Raw genomic sequence first — 22,809 nt, 5'->3', positions numbered from 1 at the left:
CAGAAAAGCACTTTTTGTATTGAATACAATTGGTAGCATCACTACGGGGGGCCTGCAATGGACTGCATTAGCCCATTTAGTTATGTTTAAACATAAGAGATCTGCATGAAACAAAATACTGGGCAGCAGATTGGGCACAGAAATGTACATAGCAGATTCTAGAGGTCAGCCAAGGCTGGGGTTTAGTACTCGTCACAGAACGGGAAATGGGAGAAGCAAGAGTATTGTTTATGGTTTATTAGTCCTTGATTTAGCGCCATGCCTAACTGGTAGTTCACAGTGGTTTACAAAACAAAAAAACATACATGAAAGTGAGGAAAAGGAACTACAAAATTCAGACAGGAAAGATGAAACAATTATTCCAATTTCTTAAAAACCTTAGGAAAAGAAAAGGGGGGGGGGTTGGGTGGGCATGGGAAATATTAAATTGGGAGGCAGAGTGAAACAGCCAAATTTTAATCAGGAGGAAAAGCCCTTCGAAAAAGCCAGGTGTTTTGTAAAAGTTTTATTATTTATTTGTTGCATTTGTATCCCACATTTTCTGACCTATTTGCAGGCTCAATGTGGCTTACATTGTACCGTAAAGGCATTCGCTGAGTCCGGTAGAGAAACAAAAGGTGATATTGTGGTCGATTATAGGTACATGTGTTTCAGGGATGATGGGGAATCAGGAGAGGAAAGGTTATATAGAGGGGCATAATTGAACGAAAACGTCTATCTCCATGGGCGTTTATCTCCGAGAACGGGTCCGTGAAGGGGCGGACCGAACCGTATGTTCGAAAAAAAATAGATGTCCATGTTTTATTCGACAATTTGTGAGCTGGGCGTTTTTGTTTTTCAGTGATAATGGAAAATGAAAGCGCCCAGCTCAAAAACGAATAAATCCAAGGCATTTGTTCGTGGGAGGGGCCAGGATTCGTAGTGCACTGGTCCCCCTCACATGCCAGGACACCAACCGGCATGTTTACAAAAACAAAAAAAAAAGGTAAAAGAGCTCCCAGGTGCATAGCACCCTTCCCTTGTGTGTTGAGCCCCCCAAATCCCCCTCAAAACCCACTGCCCACAAGTCTACACCATTACTATAGCCCTAAGGGGTGAAGGGGGGGCACCTACATGTGGGTACAGTGGGTTTGGGGGGGTTGGACGACTAAGCATTAAGCAGCACAATTGTAACAGGTAGGGGGGGGATGGGCCTGGGTCCACCTGCCTGAAGTCCACTGCACCCCCTAACAACTGCTCCAGGGACCTGCATACTGCTGCCAGGGAGGTGGGTATGACATTTGAGGGTGAAAATAAAAAGTTGTGAAACATCATTTTTTGTGGTGGGAGGGGGTTAGTGACCACTGGGGGAGTCAGGGGAGGTCATCCCCGATTCCCTCTGGGGGTAATCTGGTCATTTAGGGCCCTTTTTGGGGCCTTATTCGTGGAAAAAACAGGGTCCAGGAGCAGTGCCCTAAATTCTAGCTATAAACGCATACTTTTTTTCCATTATCGGCGAAAGGCGTCCATCTCTCCTCGGCCGATAACCACGCCCCAGTTCCACCTTCGCCACGCCTCCGACACACTCCCGTCAACTTTGTACGCTTCCGCGATGGAGTGCAGTTGAAAACGTCCAAAATCGGCTTTCCATTATACCGATTTATTCGTTTTTGTGAGATAAACGTCTATCTCCCGATTTGGGTCAAAATCTAGGTGTTTTTCTCTTTCAATTATAAGGTGGATAGTGTCCATTACGAGCTTTGGTTATTCTGTGTTGCAGAGTGTAGGTATTTATGTTGGGTCGGTGGTGTATGCCTTTTTGAAAAGATTGGTTTCCAGTGATTTCCTGAAGTTTATGTGGTCGTAGATTGTTTTCACAGTTTTTGGCAATACGTTCCATAGTTGTGTACTTATGTAGAAGAAGCTGGATGCGTAGGTTGCTTTGTATTTAAGTCCTTTACAATTTGGGTAGTGGAGGTTTAAGTATGTTCGAGATGATCTGGTTATGTTTCTGATTGGTAGGTCTATGAGGTCTGTCATGTATCCTGGGACTTGGCCATAGATGATTTTGTGGATCAGGGTGCAAATTTTGAAGGTAATATGTTCTTTGATTGGAAGCCAGTGCAATTTTTCTCAGAGGGGTTTGGCGCTTTCAAATCGGGATTTACCAATCAGCCTGGCTGCTGTATTTTGAGCAGTCTGGAGTTTCTTAGTGAGTTGTTCTTTGCATCCCACATAGATTCCTTTGCAGCAGTCTTCATGGCATAGAACCATTGATTATATTAGGTTGCGAAATATTTCCCTCGGGAAGAAAGGTTTTACACATTTGAGTTTCCACATTGAGTGGAACATTGTCTTTGTTGCAGAGTTAACTTGGCTCTCGAGTGTGAGGTTCTGGTCAATTGTAATGCCGAGTATTTTCAGGCTGTCTGAGATAGGGAGGGTGTGTTCTGGGGTGAATAAAGTTATGGGTTTGTACGTATTGTGTTGAGATGATAAGATGAGGCAATGTGTTTTTTCAGTGTTCAATTTCAATTGAAAAAAAGAGTTTGCCCATGAGTTCATGAAGTTCAGGCCGAGTTTGATTTTATTATTGATTTCTGTTAAATCATGTCTGAAGGGGATGTATATTGTGACATCGTCTGCGTAGATGAACGGGTTGAGGCCTTGCTTTGATAAGGACTTGGCCAGTGGAATCATCATTATGTTGAAACGTGTTGGTGATAATGGTGATCCTTGAGGCACTCCACAGTCTGCCTTCCAAGGTGGTGATATGTTTAGGTTCGATTTCACTTGGTATGTTCTAGCGGTTAGGAAACCCTTGATCCAGTTAAGTATATTCCCACCAATTCCGAAGTAGTCTAAAAGTCTTAGTAGTATATTGTGATTTACCATGTCGAATGCGCTCGACATGTCAAATTGGAGAAGAGGTATGCTTTACCTATAGCTATTTCCTGCTTGAATTTAGCCAGGAGCGTGACTAGTTTCGGTACTGTGGACGGGGCGGAATCCCGATTGTGATTCATGTAATATTGAGAACTTGTCCATGTAGTCAGTAATCTGTTTGGTCACCATGCTCTCCATCAGTTTAACTACCAATGGGATAGACGCAACTGGGCGGTAGTTGGCAAGTTTGGATGATTTTTCTTGGTATCTTTTGGGATTGGGGTGAGCAGGATATTGCCATATTCCTCAGGGAAGAGGCATTGTTGGAGCATGTAGTTTATGTGGGATGTGTGAGGTCTGTTATGAAGCGATCAGGGGCAGATTTTAGTAGGTAGCTGGGGCAGGTATCCAGTTTGCAGTGGGTGCTGGAGAACCTTTTAATCACCTGAGTGACTGTTTCGATGTTGATGAGCGTGAAGTTTGACCAAGTTTGGTTTGCTGGGTATACTCCAGGGTTAGGATCCAAACCATTAATGAAGTTTTCGGTGTCAGTGTTGTTCTGAGATAGCGTTTTGCGTAAATTTGTAATTTTTTCATTGAAGTAATTAGCGAGTTTGTCAGGCCCTATTTTTATTTATTTATTTATTTTAGCACATTTATATCCCACATTTTTCCCAAATGTTAGCAGGCTCAAAGTGGCTTACAAAGTACTGATTAGGCTAGCGCCAGACCAGTGGTGAAACGGTTACAATTAAAATTGAGAGGATAGAAGGAAGAGAAGAAAAAAAAAAGGGAAAGGGAAGAGAGTCTAAAATGGTCCCAGGAAATGTTGTTAGGAAGGACTGCAGATGATATTTAGAAACTTTGGAGTAGGCTGAGGCTGAACTGTTGGGCTGGAGTAGATGTAAACCATCCGGAAAGATCAAATTGGCCTTGCATGGTGAAAATGGCAGTCGAAGTCCGCTCCGTTATCCGACCACTCCACGACTCGCTCACTTTCTAAGATCTTCAATGAGAACAGCTGATTGAAAAGTTTTATTTTAGTTTTGTAGTATGACCTTTTGGCTTATTGCATATTTGTATTTTCTTTGTATCTGTTTCCATGCATTAAGTGTGTGTTCATCTTTTATTTTTTTTTCCATGCTCATTCGAGTTTACTGGATTCAGTTTTTAGTTTTTTCAGATCATCATTAAACCATGGTATAGAGTTATGCCTGCGTGATGTTCTTGTTCGTAAGGGTGCTATTTCGTCTAGTATGCTTCTGCATCTTTTATTCCATTCTGTGAGGTACTGTATGGAGTCCGTTTGTGCTGACCATTCGTTATTGTATATCTGTAGCCAGAATGTTTCTGGGTCTATTTGGCCTCTGGTGCTATAAGTTATGTGTTCTTCTGCGTGGTAAGAGCCCTTCTTCCGCCATTTTAGTGATAAATTTAGTTTATAGTGATCAGTCCATGGTATTTCCGTCCATTTAGTATCTGTTATTATTAGGTTCTGGTCTATTTATTTATTTATTTGTTACATTTGTACCCCACATTTTCCCACCTATTTGCAGGCTCATTGTGGCTTACATAGTACCGTAAAGGCGTTCGCCAGTGGGTTGATAACAAATATAGGTTGTATTGTAGTCGAAGTGAGTTAGGTGTGTATGAGGCACTGTGATGATGGAAGGGATGAAGATTGTATATTGTCCAGTACAATCATTGGTTATGTTGTGTTGCTGGGTGTGGGGATTTACATTGGAACGGTGAGGTAAGCCTTTTTGAAGAAGGTGGTTTTTAGTAATTTCCTGAAGTTTAGATGGTCATGGATTGTTTTCACAGCTTTTGGGAGTCCATTCCATAGTTGTGCGCTTAGGTAGGAGAAGGGAAAATTAGGTTCTTACCATGATAATTTTCTTTCCTTTAGTCATAGCAGATGAAGCCATTACGTTTGGGTTGTGTCCATCAACCAGCAGGGGGAGATAGAGAGCACTCAACTTTTTTCAGTGCCTCATGGCCAGCTAGCTCCACTGCCTCTTCAGTATTTGAAGCTTCCAAAGCAGTATGGCAAACCGCAATGGGAATAACATGAACTTTCCTCACAGCGAACGATGGCCCCTTAACAAAGGCATGAACTCAAAAAAGGAGGGAATGAACTCATCCTCCTGGAGGGAATAAACTCGTCCTCCACTTTGTATAAACGGAGGGAATACTTGCATCCTCCTGGAGGGAATAAACTCATTCTCCCAAAACATGAACTGGAGGGAATGAACTCATCCTCCTATAACTGTAACAAGAATCCTGAAGACTGTTTTCCGACTCCCCAAGGAAGGAATATAACTTCAGGAAACAGGAACAGCACCTAAAATCAGAATCACTGCAATACAGACAATCATACAGGGAGGGCTCATGGCTTCATCTGCTATGACTAAAGGAAAGAAAATTATCATGGTAAGAACCTAATTTTCCCTTCCTTGTCATCAAGCAGATGAAGCCATTACATATGGGATGTAACAAAGCAATCCTTAAATAGGATGGGAACAAGCCACACCACGCGCTAGCACATGTGCTCCAAAACGCGCATCCTTCCTGGCAGCCACATCCAGCTTGTAATGTTGGGCGAAAGAGAGCTTAGAAGCCCATGTTGCAGCACTGCAAATCTCATGAAGAAATAGTGCTCCAGCCCAGGAAGAGGAAATTGCTCTTGTGGAATGTGCCTTAAAGGCTTCAGGCGGAGCCCGGCCAGACAGCAGATATGCTGAAAAGATAGCTTCTTTGAGCCAACGGGCAATAGTGGCTTTAGACGCTGAAGACCCTCTGCGAGGACCTGCAAACAGCACAAAAAGATGATCAGAGGTTCTGAAAGAATTTGTAATTCGCAGAAACTGCAACAGAGTCCTGCGCACATCCAAAAGGTGCAACTGCCCAAGTGAACCTGGAAACTCCTCCTCAACAAAGGAGGGAAGAAAAACGGCTGGTTTAGGTGAAACGCTGAAACCACCTTAGGCATGAAGGAAGGCACGGTCCGAACCGTGACCCCTGACTCTGAGAATTGCAGAAAAGGGTCTCTACAGGACAGCGCCTGGAGCTCTGACACCCATCTCGCCGTGGTAATGGCCACTAAAAAGACGGCCTTCAGTGTCAAATCTTTCTCTGAAGCAAGCCGAAGCGGTTCAAAGGGAGCCCCCTGAAGAGCCTTCAATACTAACCCCAGGTTCCAAGCTGGACAAGGTGCCCGCACGGGAGGACGGAGCTGAAGCACCCCTCTAAGAAACCGTGCCACATCTGGATGAGCAGCTAAGGACACGCCTTCAACCTTGCCACGCAGGGAGGCCAATGCTACCACTTGCACCCGCAGGGCCAAGCCTTTGTGTACATCATCCTGCAAAAAGTCCAGAATCGGCGAGACAGGAGCCCGCAACGGAGAAAGCGTTCTTGAAACACACCAGACTTCAAACTGGAGCCAAATCCTGGCATAAGCCACGGAAGTGGAGCGCTTACGGGCCTGCAGGAGAGTGGAAATTACCTTATTTGAGTAGCCTTTATCTCTCAATTGCGCCCTCTCAATCGCCATGCCATAAGACCAAAGCAGCAGGCGTCCTCCATGGCCACCGGACCCTGTGACAACAGGTGTGGAACCAGAGGTAACGGAAAGGGAGCCTCCAACAGCATCTGTCGGAGGTCCGCATACCAAGGCCTCCTGGGCCAATCCGGGGCGATGATCACCACTTCTCCTGGATGCAGCCGAATCCGCAGGAGCACTCGCCCTATCAAGGGCCACAGAGGGAAAACATACAGTAAGCCCAGGGGCCAGGGTTGAGCCAAGGCATCTAACCCGGCAGAGCGAGGATCCCTCCATCTGCTGAAGAAGCACAGGACTTTGGCATTGAAACTGGTCGCCATAAGATCCATCACTGGCTTGCCCCATTTGGCACATATCTGCAGGAATACATCGTCTGCTAGTTCCCACTCCACTGGATCGATCTGATGCCTGCTTAGATAGTCGGCTTGCACGTTGCTCCGACCTGCAATGTGAGCTGCTGACAGGGACTGTAGATCCAGCTCGGCCCAGTGGCAAATTTGTTCGGCCTGCGCGGCTAGAGCTCTGCACTGAGTGCCGCCTTGTCGATTTATGTAGACCACTGCTGTCGTGTTGTCTGACATCACTCGGACCGCCAATCCTTCCAGGGTCACTTGAAAGGCCAGAAGAGCCAGAAACACCGCTTTCAACTCCAGGCGGTTGATAGACCACTCCGACTCGTCGGGTGTCCACAGACCCTGGGCATGCTTCCCCTGGCAATGAGCGCCCCAGCCCTTCAGGCTGGCATCTGTCACCACTAGGCACCAATCGGGGAGTGCCAGCGGCATTCCCCGCCGCAACATGCTGTCCGAGAGCCATACTGAGGCGGGCCGCAGGGAGCCAAGAAAATCTGCACTGATAATCCTGAGATGCTGGAGACCATCGTTGAAGTAGAGAATACTGTAGAGGTCTCAGGTGCGCTCTCGCCCATGGCACCACTTCCAAGGTGGCCGTCATCGATCCCAACAGTTGGACAATGTCCCAAGCTCGCGGGCGGGGCATCCTCAGGAGCAGACGGACCTGATTCTGAAGCTTGCACCGCCTTTGCTCGAGAAGAAACACATAGCCCAAGGCTGTGTCGAACTTGGCCCCCAAATATTCTAGAGATTGCGAGGGAGTCAGGTAACTTTTGGCCATATTGATGACCCAGCCCAGAGATTGAAGGACTGAAACCACTCTGGCTGTAGCTAGATGACTCTCTTTTTCTGAGTCTGCTCTGATTAGCCAGTCATCTAGGTACAGATGAACCCAGATACCCTCTCGCCTGAGAAAGGCAGCTACTACCACCATTACCTTGGAGAAGGTTCGGGGAGCTGTGGCGAGGCCAAAAGGCAAGGCCCGAAACTGGAAATGTTTTCCCAACACCGCAAACCGCAGAAACTTCTAGTGCGGGGGCCAAATTGGTATGTGCAAGTAAGCTTCTTTCAGGTCCAGAGACATGAGAAACTCTCCTGGCTGTACCGCCGCAACGACGGAGCACAGGGTTTCCATGTGAAAATGCCGCACTCTTAAGGACTTGTTTAGCTCTTTTAAGTCCAGGATCGGGTGAAAAGACCCGCCTTTTCGTGGCACCACAAAGTAAATGGAGTAGCGGCCTAGACCTTTTTCGGCGGGAGGCACCGGGGTCACAGCCCCTATCTGGCACAGACTGTGCAGAGTCTCCTCTACCGCCGCCCATTTGGCGGCAGAACCGCATCGGGACTCCACAAACACATCTCTCACCGGAGCATCGAATTCTATTCGGTATCCGTCTCTGATCAGGTCCAAGACCCACTGATCTGCAGAGATTTTGGCCCACTCCTCGAAAAAGAGGGAAAGTCTTCCTCTGATGACAGGAAACGAGGAGGGGGCTGGCGCACTTCTGCGTTTATCAGGAGGATAGGAAACAGGCAAAGCCAACTCCAAAAGGCCAGGATCCACCGGGGGGGGGGGGGGGGGGGGGGGGGTCCGAAGATCCCTGTGAAAGAGCTCTTTTAAGCATGTATGCCCTATGCAGCATTAAAACAAAATCAGGGGAGAAAACCGCTCCCTGACCGCCCGGATCCTGCCCAGGGCTATCAGCTCTATTATTAGCCTCACTCAGAGGACCCCCCCCCCCACCCGGATTCATGGCTCTCTGTCGCAACAGAGGCCGCACCATGTGGAAAATCCAAAATGGCGTCCGCTGCCAGCTCAGAGCGCGAAAGATCGCCGCTCGCCATGCTCGGGCCGGCTCTATCGTATGTACAGCACGAATTACAGAGCCCCGCTGCTGATTTGCGCTTGCCATATTTAGAACAGCGCTTTACAGTCTCCGCAGCCATCGCCGAAAACGGCGGTAAAATTAAAAAATGGCGGTTCACGCCAAAAATGTCCCGATCGCGGGCCCATCCCGGAGGAGTCAGAAAACACTCTTAACTCACTAGACCGAGTATCACAGCTCCGGTCCTGCAGAAGAAGCTGAAGGGTGGCGGAGCAGTTGGGGGGAAGAGGGGGTGGTGGTTGGGAGGCGAGGATAGGGGAGGGCAGACTTATACGGTCTGTACCAGAGCCGGTGATGGGAGGCGGGACTGGTGGTTGGGAGGCGGGAAATACTGCTGGGCAGACTTATATGGTCTGTGCCCTGAAAAGGACAGGTACAAATTCAAGGTAAGGTATACACATATGAGTTTGTCATGGGCAGACTGGATGGACCATGCAGGTCTTTTTCTGCTGTCATCTACTATGTTACTATGAAAAAAACCTCTTTTCCAAGATCGCTGCGCTAAAACGCAACACAACTTTAATTTTTTTTTTTTAACGCTGTGAGGAAAGCAGAGGCAAAAGAGGTAAATAAAAACACTCCGGAGGCTCAGATAAGTGGGAAAGGCAGGGAAAGGCGAACCAATGTGCCTGCATCCACTGAGTGGGAAAGGACAGGGAAAAGCAAGCTAATATGTCCACATCCACAGGGGCATGGGTAAGGCAGGGAAAGGGCTGACCTATGTGCCTTCAAAGTGAAGCTGCTATAGCCTCTAACACCCCGGCTAACAACTGGCAAGCCAGGAGCCACCCCCAGGCAGATTTTTGATGGAGCTCGAAGAAGCTGCTGCCACCCTGCTTGGGGAGATAGAGAATACTGAAGAGGCAGTGGAGCTAGCTGGCCATGAGGCACTGAGAAAAGTTGAGTGCTCTCTATCTCCCCCTGCTGGTTGATGGACACAACCCATACGTAATGGCTTCATCTGCTTGATGACAAGGAAGCTGAATGCATAAGTTGTTTTGTATTTCAGTCCTTTGCAATTTGGGTAATGTAGGTTTAGGTATGATCATGATGATCCGATTCTGTTTCTGGTTGGTAGATCTATGAGGTCTGTCATGTATCCTGGGACTTCGCCATAGATAATGTTATGGATCAAGGTGCCGATTTTGAAGATGATCTGTTCTTTGATTGGGAGCTAGTGTAGCTTTTCTTGGAGGGGTTTGGCGCTTTCGAAGCATGTTTTACCAAATATCAGCCTGACAGCTGTGTTTTGGGCGGTCTGGAGTTTTTTTGCGAGTTGTTCTTTACATCCCGCATATATTCCATTGTTGTAGTCTGTATGGCTTAGGACCATTGATTGTATTAGGTTTCGAAAAATTTCCATTGGGAAGAAAGGTTTTGTTCGTTTGAGTTTCCACATTGAGTAAAACATTTTCTTTATTACGGAGTTTACTTGGTTCTCAAGGGTAAGGTTGCATTTGATTATGATGCCGAGTATTTTTAGGCTGTCTGAGGTAGGGAGGGTGTGTTCTGGGGTGTTTATGGTTGTGGGTTTGTATTTGTTATGTTCAGATGAGAGGATGAGGCAGTGTGTGTTTTCAGTGTTCAGTTTCAGTTGGAATGAGTTTGCCCAGGAGTCTATGATGTTTAGGCAGGCTGTCATTGATTTCATTGGTTATTTCTGTTGACAATTTGTGTGAGATTAGGTCCAGTATATGTCCTTTGACATGGGATGGTTGCATTTGTGGCCATGTGAGATCCCATGAATGGAGGAATTCCTTACATTCACATGCAGTAGTGGAGGCTGGGTCTTCTAGGTGGAGGTTAATATCTCCTAGTATTAGTATGTTGGAGTTGGTCGCACATGTGTTTGAAATGAAGTTGGTGAAGATAGTCTGGCTTTTGTTCCAATTTCCTGGTGGTCTGTAGAACAAGATGGAGTTCAGGTGATCAGGCAGGGTTTTACTGTGGATTCTGATTGATGCAATTTCAAGTTGGGGTGTTATGGACTCTGTGGTGGTTTCGATGATAAACTGGGATCGATAAATTAGTGCTACACCTCCACTTCTCTTTTCCTTTCTGGTCCAGTGAACAATTTTATATCCTGGGAGGCAGAGATCTAGGATTATGGGGTCCTTTTGGTCATGGATCACTGCTTCTATGTAAGTGCTCGCACTTAAGTTAGGCACATAAATGTGGACTTACGATAGTATTCTATAACTGCAGTTGCATGCACAATTGAGGATGGGATACCATTTTATATAATACCTTTGTATGGTTACAATCAAAGTGGTTTACATATTATATGCAGAAACTTATTTTATAGCTGGGGCAATGGAGGGTTGAGTGACTGCAGCAGGAATCAAACTCAGTTCCCAGGTTTTCAGGCCACTGCATTAATGATTAATGCAGTGTTAGAATCAATGTTTAGTGTGCATCATCTTGACGCCCAACTTTAGCTGACATTTTGAGAATTATCCCATATTTGTTTAACATCAGCATGCTTTTTCTTTTCTCTAGTTGCCTGATGTGAACCCTCAGCTTGCTAGTGTAAATGATGTTCTCAAGACAGACCTCAGTAGTCTGGTTCAGGAGGTAAATATATTTCTTTATAATTCCCTTGTAGCAGTGAGACCCAAATGCTCCCTATATTTCTTCCCCTACCTCTTCTGGAGGTTTGCAGCTGGTGCTGCTTCTAGAAGAGCTGTTCTGTTTTCTCCTGGCACAGCATTCTCTTAGTAAGTTTGATTTTTGCAGTGCCTGAACTCCCCACACTATTCTCACACAACTGTGAGAGCAGCATAGTGGTTCACACAGATTCACTATGAGCCGAGCAGAGATGGAAGAAAATTGAACAGCTGTTGTGTGAAGCAAGTCTCTATAAGTGTAGGCTGGGAAGGGTGGGGATGGGAGTGGAAACTGGCTGGTGAAGGCTAACTGGTGGGACAGACGAGTAGGGGTAGTGATTGAATGAGATGGGTTGGGAGGGAAGAGACTGTGCATGTGAGAGTTTCTGGGGAGAGATCATGGTGGGGGAGATGAACAGGAGTAAGAGGGAGTACGGGAGACAGGTTGGAGGATAGGGAGGGAGTGTGAGAGAGAGTGGGGAAAGATGGGCTGCAAAGGGTAGAAAGCCTGTGTACTGAGAGCGCGGCTGAGAGAAAGCTTGGGGAGCAGACTTTATTTTATTTATACTAGCTGCTATGAGCAGCCTGACTGGTCACATCAGAGGCGGGGAGACACCCTGCCCTTAGAGTACTAGCTGCTTCATGCAATGATAGTCCTAGCTCTCAAGTTGCATCATTTTTGCCAAAGTGACCCCCCACTTGCAAATAGTGATCACTTTCCTACAGTGTATTTTGGCATATTTCATTAGTGAAGAGCATATATTAGCCATCAACGTCTGTCCTTTCATACAAACACATTTATTGGGTACCCAGTTTATGGATGGATTCAACTGAAATTTGAAAGTCTCTTACTGTATTTTCAGCTAGCGTATGAATTTTCATTTATTTCTGTCCAGGAAAGTGCTCCCTATAGACTTGGGGAAAGCAATGAAGCCATTTCCACAGGTAAAACAAGATTTTACCCATGGAAATGGGCTTTTTGACAAAAAAAAAAAGAGAGACCAAAAATAAAAGAAGCCAATTTATTAAAGGCCAATTAAAATACATAAAACTCGACATGGCCATGCTTCAACAGATGCCTGCTTCCGGTGTATATAAAATGTTGGTGAAATCTATAAAACAAGCATACGTACATAAAATCAGAATCTCAATAAATATATAAATGAGCAACAATATCTTTCTCCGAGAACAAGCAGGCCACAATCCTCACAAAACCGGTCCGGAGCTTTTAACAATCTTTAAAAGAATTTCTCTGGAGCACAAGGTATGCTGTACTGCGCATGCGCGAGTGCCTTCCCACCCGCCGTGAGAGCGCGGTTACTGCAATTGTTTTTCTACTATGGTGAAGGGTGGCTGACCTTTAGGCATGTTCACACTGAAGAGCTTCCTCAGTGCCTTTCAGCATTTTTTTTTTTTGGTCACAATTTTTGGCGTGCCAGTGTTCAGGTTGTCTCTTCCTTTATTGTATTTAGTGCTTCCCCCCCCCCCCCCCCCCCCCACACACACACACTTATATGTTTCCTTTATTTTCCCGCGTCACTGGACCATTTTTAGACCTTGACTCTGGCCGCATTCTCTCGTGTCTTTTTTTTTCTTGGTGCCTTGGTAGAGACTATTATAAAGATCAAAATTACAGAACATATACATAAGCATGGATTAATGAGACAAAGCCAACGTGGATTTAGTGAAGGGAAATCTTGCATCATCAATCTACTACATTTCTTTGAAGGGGTGAACAAACGTATGGATAAAGGTGAGCCAGTCGATACGGTGTATCTGGATTTTCAAAAGGCATTTGATAAAGTACCTCATGAAAGACTCCAGAGGAAATTGGAAAGTCATGAGATAGGAGGTAGTGTTCTACTATGGATTAAAAACTGGGTAGCAGATAGAAAACAGAGAGTAGGGTTAAATGGTCAGTATTCTCAATGGAGAAGGGTAGTTAGTGGGGTTCCCCAGGAGTCTGTGCTGGGACCTCTGCTTTTTAACATATTTATAAATGAGATGGGAGTAACTAGTGAGGTAATTAAATTTGCTGACAACACAAGGTTATTCAAAGTTGTTAATTCGCAAGAGGATTGTGAAAAATTACAAGCGGACCTTACGAGACTGGGAGACTGGGCATCCAAGTGGCAGATGCCATTTAATGTGAGTAAGTGCAAAGCGATGCATGTGGGAAAGAGGAGCCTGAACTATAGCTACGTGATGCAAGGTTCCACTTTAGGAGTCAGGGACCAGGAAAAGGATCTAGGTGTCATCGTTGACGATACTTTGAAACCCTCTTCTCAGTGTGCAGTGGCGGCGAAGAAAGCAAATAGAATGTTAGGTATTATTAGGAAGAAATGGAAAATAAAAACAAGGATGTTATAATGCCTTTGTATCTCTCCATGTTGCGATTGTACGTTGCATAATGTGCGCAATTCTGGTCACCGTATCTCAAAAAAGATATAGTGGAATTAGAAAAGGTACAGAGAAGGGTGATGATAATGGGGATGGGACAACTTCCCTATGAGGAAAGGTTGAAGCGGCTAGGACTCTTCAGCTTGGAGAAAAGATGGGGGGGGGGGGGGGTGGGGCTATGATAGAGGTCTATAAAATAATGAGTGGAGTGGAACGGGTAGATGTGAATCACTTGTTTACTTTTTCCAAAAATACTAGACTAGGGGGCACATAATGAAGCTACAGAGTAGTAAATTTAAAACAAATTGGAGAAAATATTTCTTCACTCAACGTGTAATGAAACTCTGGAATTCATTGCCAGAGAATATGGTAAAAGCAGTTAGTTTAGCGAGGTTTAAAAAAGGTTTGGATATCTTCTTAAAAGAAAAATAAGCCATTATGGAGTAGAGGAGTGGCCTAGTGCTTAGTGCACTGGTCTTGACATCCAGATGTGCCCAGTTCAAATCCCAATGTTGCTTCTTGTGATCTTGGGCAAGTTACTTAACCCTCCATTGCCTCAGGTACAAACTTAGATTGTGAGCCCTCCTGGGACAGGGAAATACCAAGTGTTCCTGAATGTAATTCATCTTGAACAACTACTAAAAAAGGTGTGAAAATTCAAAAATAAAAATTATTAAAATGGACTGGGAAAATCCACTGCTTATTTCTAAGATAAGGAGCATAAAATGTATTGTACTGTTTTGGAATCTTGCCAGGTACTTGTGATCTGGATTAGCACTGTTGGAAAAGGGATGCTAGGCTTGATGGATCTTTGGTCTATCCCACTATAGCAACACTTATGTTGTTATGCCCCTTTTTTTGGCACCATAGCGTCATTTTCCTTCTGTGTCCACGAAAATTTCCAGTGGTTTTAAGCGCTGTACCTGCTGCAATTGGACCATCTCTGGTAAGGACTCCTATTCTTCAGTGTTTAAGGCCCGACTGTGTCCTCTGTCTTTGTATGAAGAAACGGACCCAACTAGAGAGGACTTTTGGAGCCAGGTCTGATTCCTCAGCCTCAGCATCAACGTTGGGTACTGCAATGGCATCTGGAGCATCGGTACATATGGCTGCTAGACCTGTAGACACTGCTGGCAGTGGTGCATTGAGTGGGTCTCCACCTACCTTGATGCCGTGCAGGGGTCTCAGGACTGCCCAGCATCAGACTCGACCCTGAGGCAATGTGAGAATTTGGCGTCTTTGTCGGCACTGAGGAGCCTCAATGATCGACTTCAGTCAAAGGCCAAGAAGCATAGGCATCAACCGCCCTCGACACACGATGCCGGGAGCTCCGGGATGTCTAGGGATTCAGCACCCGAGATGTGTCTGCACCGGGAAGACCGCTCCCCCTCCAATCAGGAGGTGACAATGCGTTGGTTTTCCAGCAGCTAGGACCAAGCTCCCGTCTCGATCCCAGCACCAGCCTGTCCCTGAGCCGGCTCCCCGGCCTTTCCTGGTGTCAGCCTTTGATGAGCGCATCCAGGCCTTGCTCCCTGAGATGCTGGATGGCTTATTGCAGCAGTGTGCATCGGCATTGTGGGGTTCTTCTGCCTACACTGCCTGCTGTTGTGGCCCCACTTGGCCTGCAGCCTTCAGTGTGGCCTCCGACGCTGGTGTTGACTGCCACCCAAGTCGGTACTCCCTCGATGTCGGTGGAGGAAGCTTCGATGGAGTTGAGGCAGGAGCCAACTTCTTGCTGAGTCTGTCCCAGTACTACCTTAGAAGATTGATTCTATGTACTAGGTCCACAACACACCTGGTTTTGATAAGCCGCAGATGCCTCATCATTCCATGGTGATAGAATCTGCCATCAACAGAGCCAGGATTTCTAGAGACTATGCTTCGGCGCCCCCCAGTTAGATAAGCTAGAACCTTGGACTCTTTTGAGTGGAAAATGTTCTAGACCTCTATGCTTGTGTCATGCATTCAGCCATACCAGCTCTTCACGAGAATACTGTAAGTTATGCATGTAACTGTGTAATAAGTTATGCACACATCACTGGAATGTAGGTGCACAAATAAATGCCAGTTCTATGGCTGTTGTAAGTACTTGCGCCTAAGCACATATGCATGTAACTACCCAATTCACTAGTATTATAAAAAGGAAAGTATGCTCCTATATTCCTTTGTAAAGTAGACTCCTACCAGGATGCCTATTTCTGGATGCAGAGTTGTAGAATTATCCTTGATGTGTGGCGACACCTAAAAGCCTACCTTTTTGATGCTGCTTTTAACTCCTAACCCTTATTCACTTGTTCAGAATCCTTAATTTATCATCCTCACTTTTAATTATTATTATTTATTATTTGTTTAATTTGTAGCCCACATTTTCCTACCTCTTTGCAGGCTCAGTGTGGCTTACATGGTACCGTAATCGGCGTTGACCGATTCCCGTGTGAACAAATACAAAGTGTGAGTAATATCAAGGTGATATTATGGTAGAGTGAGATACATGTATGGTAAAGACAGTTGGTGAGGACATCGTTAGGGAAAGGAAGAGATAGTATATGTCCGTTGCGATCTTTGGTTACGTTGTGTCGCAAATGTCCAGGTTTTTTATGTAGGGTCGGAGGGGTATACCCTTCTGAACAGTTCTGTTTGTAGTGCTTTCCGGAAATTCAAGTGGTCGAGTGTGGTTTTTACTGCTTTTGGTAGTGCGTTCCACAGTTGTGCGCTCAGGTAGGAAAAGTTGGATGCGTAAGTGGATTTGTATTTGAGTCCTTTGCTGCTTGGGTAGTGGAGGTTTAGGTATGATCGTGCTGATTTTATGGTGTTTCTCTGTCATGTATCCCGGTGCCTCGCCGTAGATGATTTTATGCACTGTCGTGCATATTTTGAATACGATGCGTTCCTTAATTGGAAGCCAGTGCAATTTTTCTCGGAGTGGTTTGGCGCAATATCTCTTATTTGTCCTGTTTGTCTGTCCTAATTAGATTGTAAGCTCTGAGGTTTCTTTTCCAAGTTGAAGTTGCTCAACATTGTGAGTGTAGTTGGATTTGTTTATCTCACTGTGTTCTGTGGAGGTTTTCTTTGTTGGTTTTTTTTTTTGGTGGGGGGGGGGGTTAACTTTGGTTTTGATTGTTAAAAAAAACCTTGGAAAACAAACTGAACGCACAGCTGTTGAGTGTTTTTTGTTTTTATTTTTTTAACCTGCTGTGCAACAGTAATATAGGCCTTGGCGGAAAGTCTCCTCCCTTCCCCCTAAGCCCTCGGGACCCTAAAAAAAAACAAAACTTGTTCTGTAGCCCTACAAATCTGCCTCTCATAGGGAATTCAGAGGCTTTGGGTATATATATGTATGCCATAACAAGCATGAACCTCATTCTCAAGCCAGCATATGCAATGTATAATTTAATCTCTGATAACAGATAAAGACCTGCATAGTCTATCCTGTCTGAGGTAGAAGATGCTCTTCTTCGATGGTTTTCTCGAATCTGGAGCAGACAGTTTCCTGTCAGTGGTCCACTGCTTATGGAGAAAGCTAACTGAAAGTCTTGGACTAACTGAATTCAAAGCCACTGTTGGATGGTTGGAAAGATGGAAGGAGAGGAGCAGCTTAAAATTCAAGAAACAGCATGGTGAGAAACAAGACGCTGATGACTTTGGTGTTGAAAATTGGGTTGTTTCAGTTCTTCCTACCATCTTGAACGAGTTTGCACCTCGTGACATTTTCAGTGCTAACGAAAACGGTCTCTACTGGCGAGCAATTCCTGATGGAACACTTGCATTCAAACATGCCGAAACTACTGGAGGTAAAATGTCGAAGGACCAACTGACGATCCTCCTTTGCTGCAATATGGATGGGAGTGAGAAGTTGGAACCCGTTGTCATTGGAAAGAGCAAACAGCCCCGTTGCTTCAAGAAAGTTAAGCAACTTCCTGTGTCATACGAGGCTAATGCAAATTCATGGATGACGGGGGAATTTGGAAGCAGTGGCTAAAGAAGGTAAACACTAGAATGCGGGCACAAAAGCGTCAGATTTTGTTGCTTTGTGATAATTGTGCTGCACACAGTGATGATGTCAGGCTATCTAACGTCAAGGTGGTCGTCCTGCCACCAAACACTACCTCTCTGATCCAACTTATGGATCAGGGCATAATAGCCAATTTCAAACAACATTATCGGGCTCTTGTGCTACGTCATCTGATGAGCATTATGGATGACCAAACTGGCAAGGATAAACGTGCTGTTGAACTGGCTCGTAATCTATCACTGTTGGATTCTCTACATATGCAGAAAGAAGCCTGGAATCATGTCGCACAGCCAATCATTGTGAACTGCTACAAGCGGGCAAGCTTTGTTAAGGATGTGGAGAGGAACGAAACAGATGCAGCTGTTGCAAAAGCGCCAGATGAAGAGGTTATTGACATCCCAGCCGGTGTTACTGAAGAGGAGTTCCATCGCTACGTAGCTGTTTATTATGATCTACAAACAGCTGGAGACAGCACTGATGTCGAGATATGTGCCTACACGCAGGCAACAACGGCTGATGATGGAACAGATGACGAAATGAGCAGTGAGGCACATGCTAATGAAATTCAACAACCTCCTCCTGTCACTTTTACAAGAGCGCTGGAGAGTCTCAACATCGTGCGGGCCTATCTGGAGGCCACTGGATGTCAGTGATGTGATAGTTTTTACCGTCCGGCAGATGTAGTCTATGGAACTCACAGACCCAAAATTGTACAGTGGACTATAACTGATTACTTCAAGTAAGCCTAATGTCAGTTAACAGAGAATGTATACTGTATGTATAATAATAAACAGTACTGTACATATGTTTATCAGATGTCAAGCTTCTTTGGGTCACAACGGTTAAGTGCACGCTCTGGTTAACTGCATGCATTTCTTTGGTTCCAGACCCTTGCACTTAAGCGGATTGCACTGTGTGTGTGCAAGATGAATATATATATATATATATATATATATATATATATATATATATATATATATATATATATATATATAATGACAAGCCATACTGATAAAGGGTTAACAGATATGTGATGTGAAATTCAGTATTTCCAGAAATTGATAACAAAATAGTACAGTTCACTCAGGTGCACATACTGCATCCACTGTTGTCATGGGCCATATGCCCCATGAAGTGAGACTTGAAAACCAAAATGTACATGTTCTAGAGGAAAGATGAGCTAGAGGAGGAATATGATGGTTTTTCAAGTATTTTTAAGCAAGAAAGTAGTTCCAAAACAAGGAATCACAGTATGAGTCTTCTTTGCAGAGAGAATGATAGGTATATGAAACAGTCTATTGAGAAGTTGTATCAGAATTCTAGAAAAGATAAGAGAACAATGTGTTTGTATTTTTAAGGAGGTGAAGATAATTCTGCAAGGTAGTTTGACTTCTGAGATGCCACAGCCAAAAAGTTTAAGTGGGTGTTATGGTATTTATTTAGTGTCATATTCTGGTTCTGTGGTTTTGCAGTGAGTCTTGAACCCAGTTTGTAATGAGCAATTGGAATGTGAACCATCTGTTTTGTTTTGTATAGGAAATTATTTGAGCTGAATCCCTTGGAAAATGCCTTCCTAAAAGTTTTGTTGCGTGTTAAGCAGATAAAGATGATAAATTCCTTTTTTCCAACTTGATAATTATAGAATAATAATGTGTTGCCATTTTAGGGTTATGCTGCACTTAATGACACTCCAGAATTAGTACAAAATCAGACCAAAAATATTAAATCAGGTAAGATTTCATATCAAAATTTTTTGCCAAGAATGTAATAATAGAAAATGATCAGCTCTCTAATGATCTTATTTTGAACCCTGTATATAAGCAGCAACTTCCTTTTAATGCAAAGAATCCATCCATTAAGCTATAGCTCATTATTGGGAAAAATTCTCTGAGAACAAGTAGCAGGTGCTTTACCAAGTATGTGAGATATCATGGCTCAGGCCCACCCAGCGGCGGCACCCCACATCAACATCTCTGCTCCTTTGCGGTGTCCCAGCATCTGCCTGTCCATCACTGAACTCCATCCCTCCCTGGTGTTCTTTACAGGCGTCCCCGGCGCCTGCAGTGATTTAATTATTGCTGCATGCGCCGGCTCTGCAGGCTTCCATCGGCCAGGTCCCGCCATTGCTTTCATTATTTCCTGTCTGGTGGGAACTGGCCGATGGATGCGCCGGCTCTGCAGGCTTCCATTGGCCATGTCCCACGCTTTCATCATTTCCTGTCTGGTGGGACCTTGCCGATGGATGCGCCGGCTCTGCAGGCTTCCATTGGCCATGTCCCACCCTTTCATCATTTCCTGCCTGGTGGGACCTAGGCAATGGAAGCCTGCAGAGCTGGCGCAGGCAGCAATAATTAAATCACTGCAGGTGCCGGGGACGCCTGTAAGGTACACTATGGAGGGATGGAGTTCAGCGACGGACGGGCAGATGCCGGGATGCCACGGAGGAGGAGAGATGTTGATGTGGGGTAGGTGAAAACTATATATTTTTTATATATGTCCCAAGGAGGGGGGGACGGGGACTGTGGCGTGCCGTGTTATGCATGCCATGGAAGGGCCCATCTAAGTTAGCTCTGGGCCCATTCAAAATACTGGGTCTGGCTACTCCACTGATGGTATTACTGCAGAAATAAGAGCCGTTCATCCACTGGACTTTTTGGATAATTCTAGGGATTCAGGGTGGCATGGGGGATGTACCAGGAACTCTTGATATGATAGGGGTGATTTGCTGGAACCTGCTTAGTATTTTCAGTATCTACATATTTATATTTGTATATCTGTTTATATATATAAGGGTGTGTGTGTTTGTGTACATGGGTTCAGGCAAGAAGAGAATCAAAGCATGTCTGGTTTTTCCTTTTATGTTGAGGCTGTTATTTATGCAGCCCATCTTATATGGCTAAGCTACATAGATTGTGATTTAATGTCACTATTGATACTACTTTCCATAAAGCTTTTAGCCCCACCCAGGAATGTCTTTTTTCCCCTGCCCCTTTTAAATGGATAGATGCACCTAGGTTAAAGGAAGATTTTTGGCAGCAGCATTGCAACTCCAATATTGTACACACTCTTTTGGCCTTTCATGAAATTCACAGGTTTTCATCAAATGCCTAGCCATTGTCATTTTTTTAATGCAACTGGGGGAAAGAAAGCTTGTGTGTACTTGTCTCGATGATATTGGTAAAGGACAAATGAATCAGTGTAGGTTCTATTTTTTTCCAATGTTGCTACCTTTATATAACCCCTCTTTTCATTGACTCCCTATCTTTTTCCATATAGAGGTTAATTTTATAACAGGGAGCCTAGATTAATAAAGCAGGAAGGTGCCTAATTGACTAGGTGTATTGTTGAATTTCATTTTTGAGTTTCAGGGCAAGGAAGGTGGAAGAAAGGGGCCTAGATGCTATTTGCCACAAAGAGCTGTATCTCAGTCTGGCCATTATTTGAATTTATCAAAAGTATGGTAATATAAATAGGTTGGGCAAAAAATGTAATGCAAACATGTTAATATAATTTCCCCCTGTAGATTCTATATTTTGACCTAATTGATAGATTAAAAATTAGGATAATATATATTTTTTAATATTTAGAGAATTTATATTGAAATCCCATTGTAAATCAGAGATGTTCATGTCTTCTCTCTTACTGGATGGCTTACTAGGATATTGAAGCCAAAAGTAAACTGCATTCCTAATGACTTTTTTATTATTTTGTAACTTATTAGGAATCTGTGCTACATTTTATATTGTATGAGCTAATGATGTTTTTCACTTTTGCTTATTTTGTGGACCTGTTCTTCAATTTATAAGCAGCCCTTCCTTGTAAGTTTGGCAAAATAATGAAGAATATATTTAAATACCTGTTAGCATGCTGTATTTTAATTTTCCTAAAGTGAAAAGTCAAAGTTTTCTGGAACTCCTATAACTTTACATGCAGGACCAAAGCATACATTTTTGTTTTAGTAGTTGTTGATGTTATTAGGATGCCTCATCTTCAGATGCTTATGGTTCAAATACTTATAATTCAAGTGGTGGACTTGTCCCCTTCGTCCATTCCTACTGCCCTCATCCAGTATCTGCCTTAATACAACCAGAAGGCATATATTTGCATATTTCTGATTTAATTATTGCTCTGCAAGATTTATAGTAAGATTGAAATTTGTATGAAAAATTAACTTTATATTTCATATGCTTTCCTTTGCCTTTGTAGCATCTCGCTCATAGCACTTGTGGCTGTAGAATTTCCCTAGTTGGAACCCTCTCCACATAATCTTTTATCCTTTTTTAACCTATATTTGTTACTTCAGTTGGCCTCGTAACTTCAGAATTTGAGAATGATCCTCTCCTGCTTCTTAAATACTTAATTTTCAGCTTTGTGCGTGTATCCTCTGGAGGTATTTACATACCCACTGGCACCAGTAACTAAATTTAACTAAATTAGCATCAATGCAGCATTCATAGCAAGAAAGCAGCTGGTTCCATTTTTGAGAATCTTTCAAATTTCCCAGGTGAACACTTGATATAAGTTCCGAGAGAAGAGAACATTTCTCTGGTAAGTGAACGCTGTTTTGCTTTGTGCTTTGGGAACTTAAAGATTGGGGTTTAAAGGAGGAATTGTTCCCCCATTAAGAGATCAAAAATCTTGCGGCATCTTAACCGTATAAAAGCAGATATTGTAATGCTCCAAGAAACACATTTATCAACAGTAGAACATGCTAAATTGACTAAATGGTGGGTAGTGGAGTGTGTAGCGGCTGCGGCAGTGGGTCGGAAAGGGGGAATAGCCATACTTTTTCGGAAAGGGCTAACATATAAAGTAGGTAAAACGATTTCAGATCCGGAGGGTAGATTCATATTAAGCATAGTAAACATTAATAATGAAAATATAATTTTGGGAAGTATATATGCCCCTAATGTATTGGATTTAAAATTCTATAAGAAATTGTTAGCACAAATTACTCAGTTAGGGAATCTGCCCCTAATACTGGGAGGAGACTTTAATATGACTTGGGATCCGATTATGGATAGAACACACCCACCAAAAGAAGCGAGGAAAATAGATACTAGGGGTTTACCGGATTTATGTAAAATGCTAGATATAATAGATGTCTGGCGTACGTTGCATC

General features: G+C 44.1%; 1 protein-coding gene across 1 annotated transcript in view; it reads left to right on the top strand.

Moving 5' to 3' along the window:
* PROM1 (prominin 1) overlaps positions 1-22,809 on the top strand; it is a 330,624-nt gene that overhangs the window by 99,288 nt on the left and 208,527 nt on the right. Inside the window, exons 8-9 of the mRNA XM_030191212.1 lie at positions 11,169-11,243; positions 19,354-19,417. Of these exons, the coding sequence (XP_030047072.1) occupies positions 11,169-11,243; positions 19,354-19,417 (139 nt within the window). The remainder of the gene's footprint in view (positions 1-11,168; positions 11,244-19,353; positions 19,418-22,809) is intronic.

Source organism: Microcaecilia unicolor, chromosome 2, assembly GCF_901765095.1.
Source record: "Microcaecilia unicolor chromosome 2, aMicUni1.1, whole genome shotgun sequence".
NCBI classification, from domain to species: Eukaryota; Metazoa; Chordata; class Amphibia; order Gymnophiona; family Siphonopidae; genus Microcaecilia; species Microcaecilia unicolor.
Note: the sequence above shows the minus strand (reverse complement) of the source record. Positions and strands in the feature narration are given on the sequence as shown.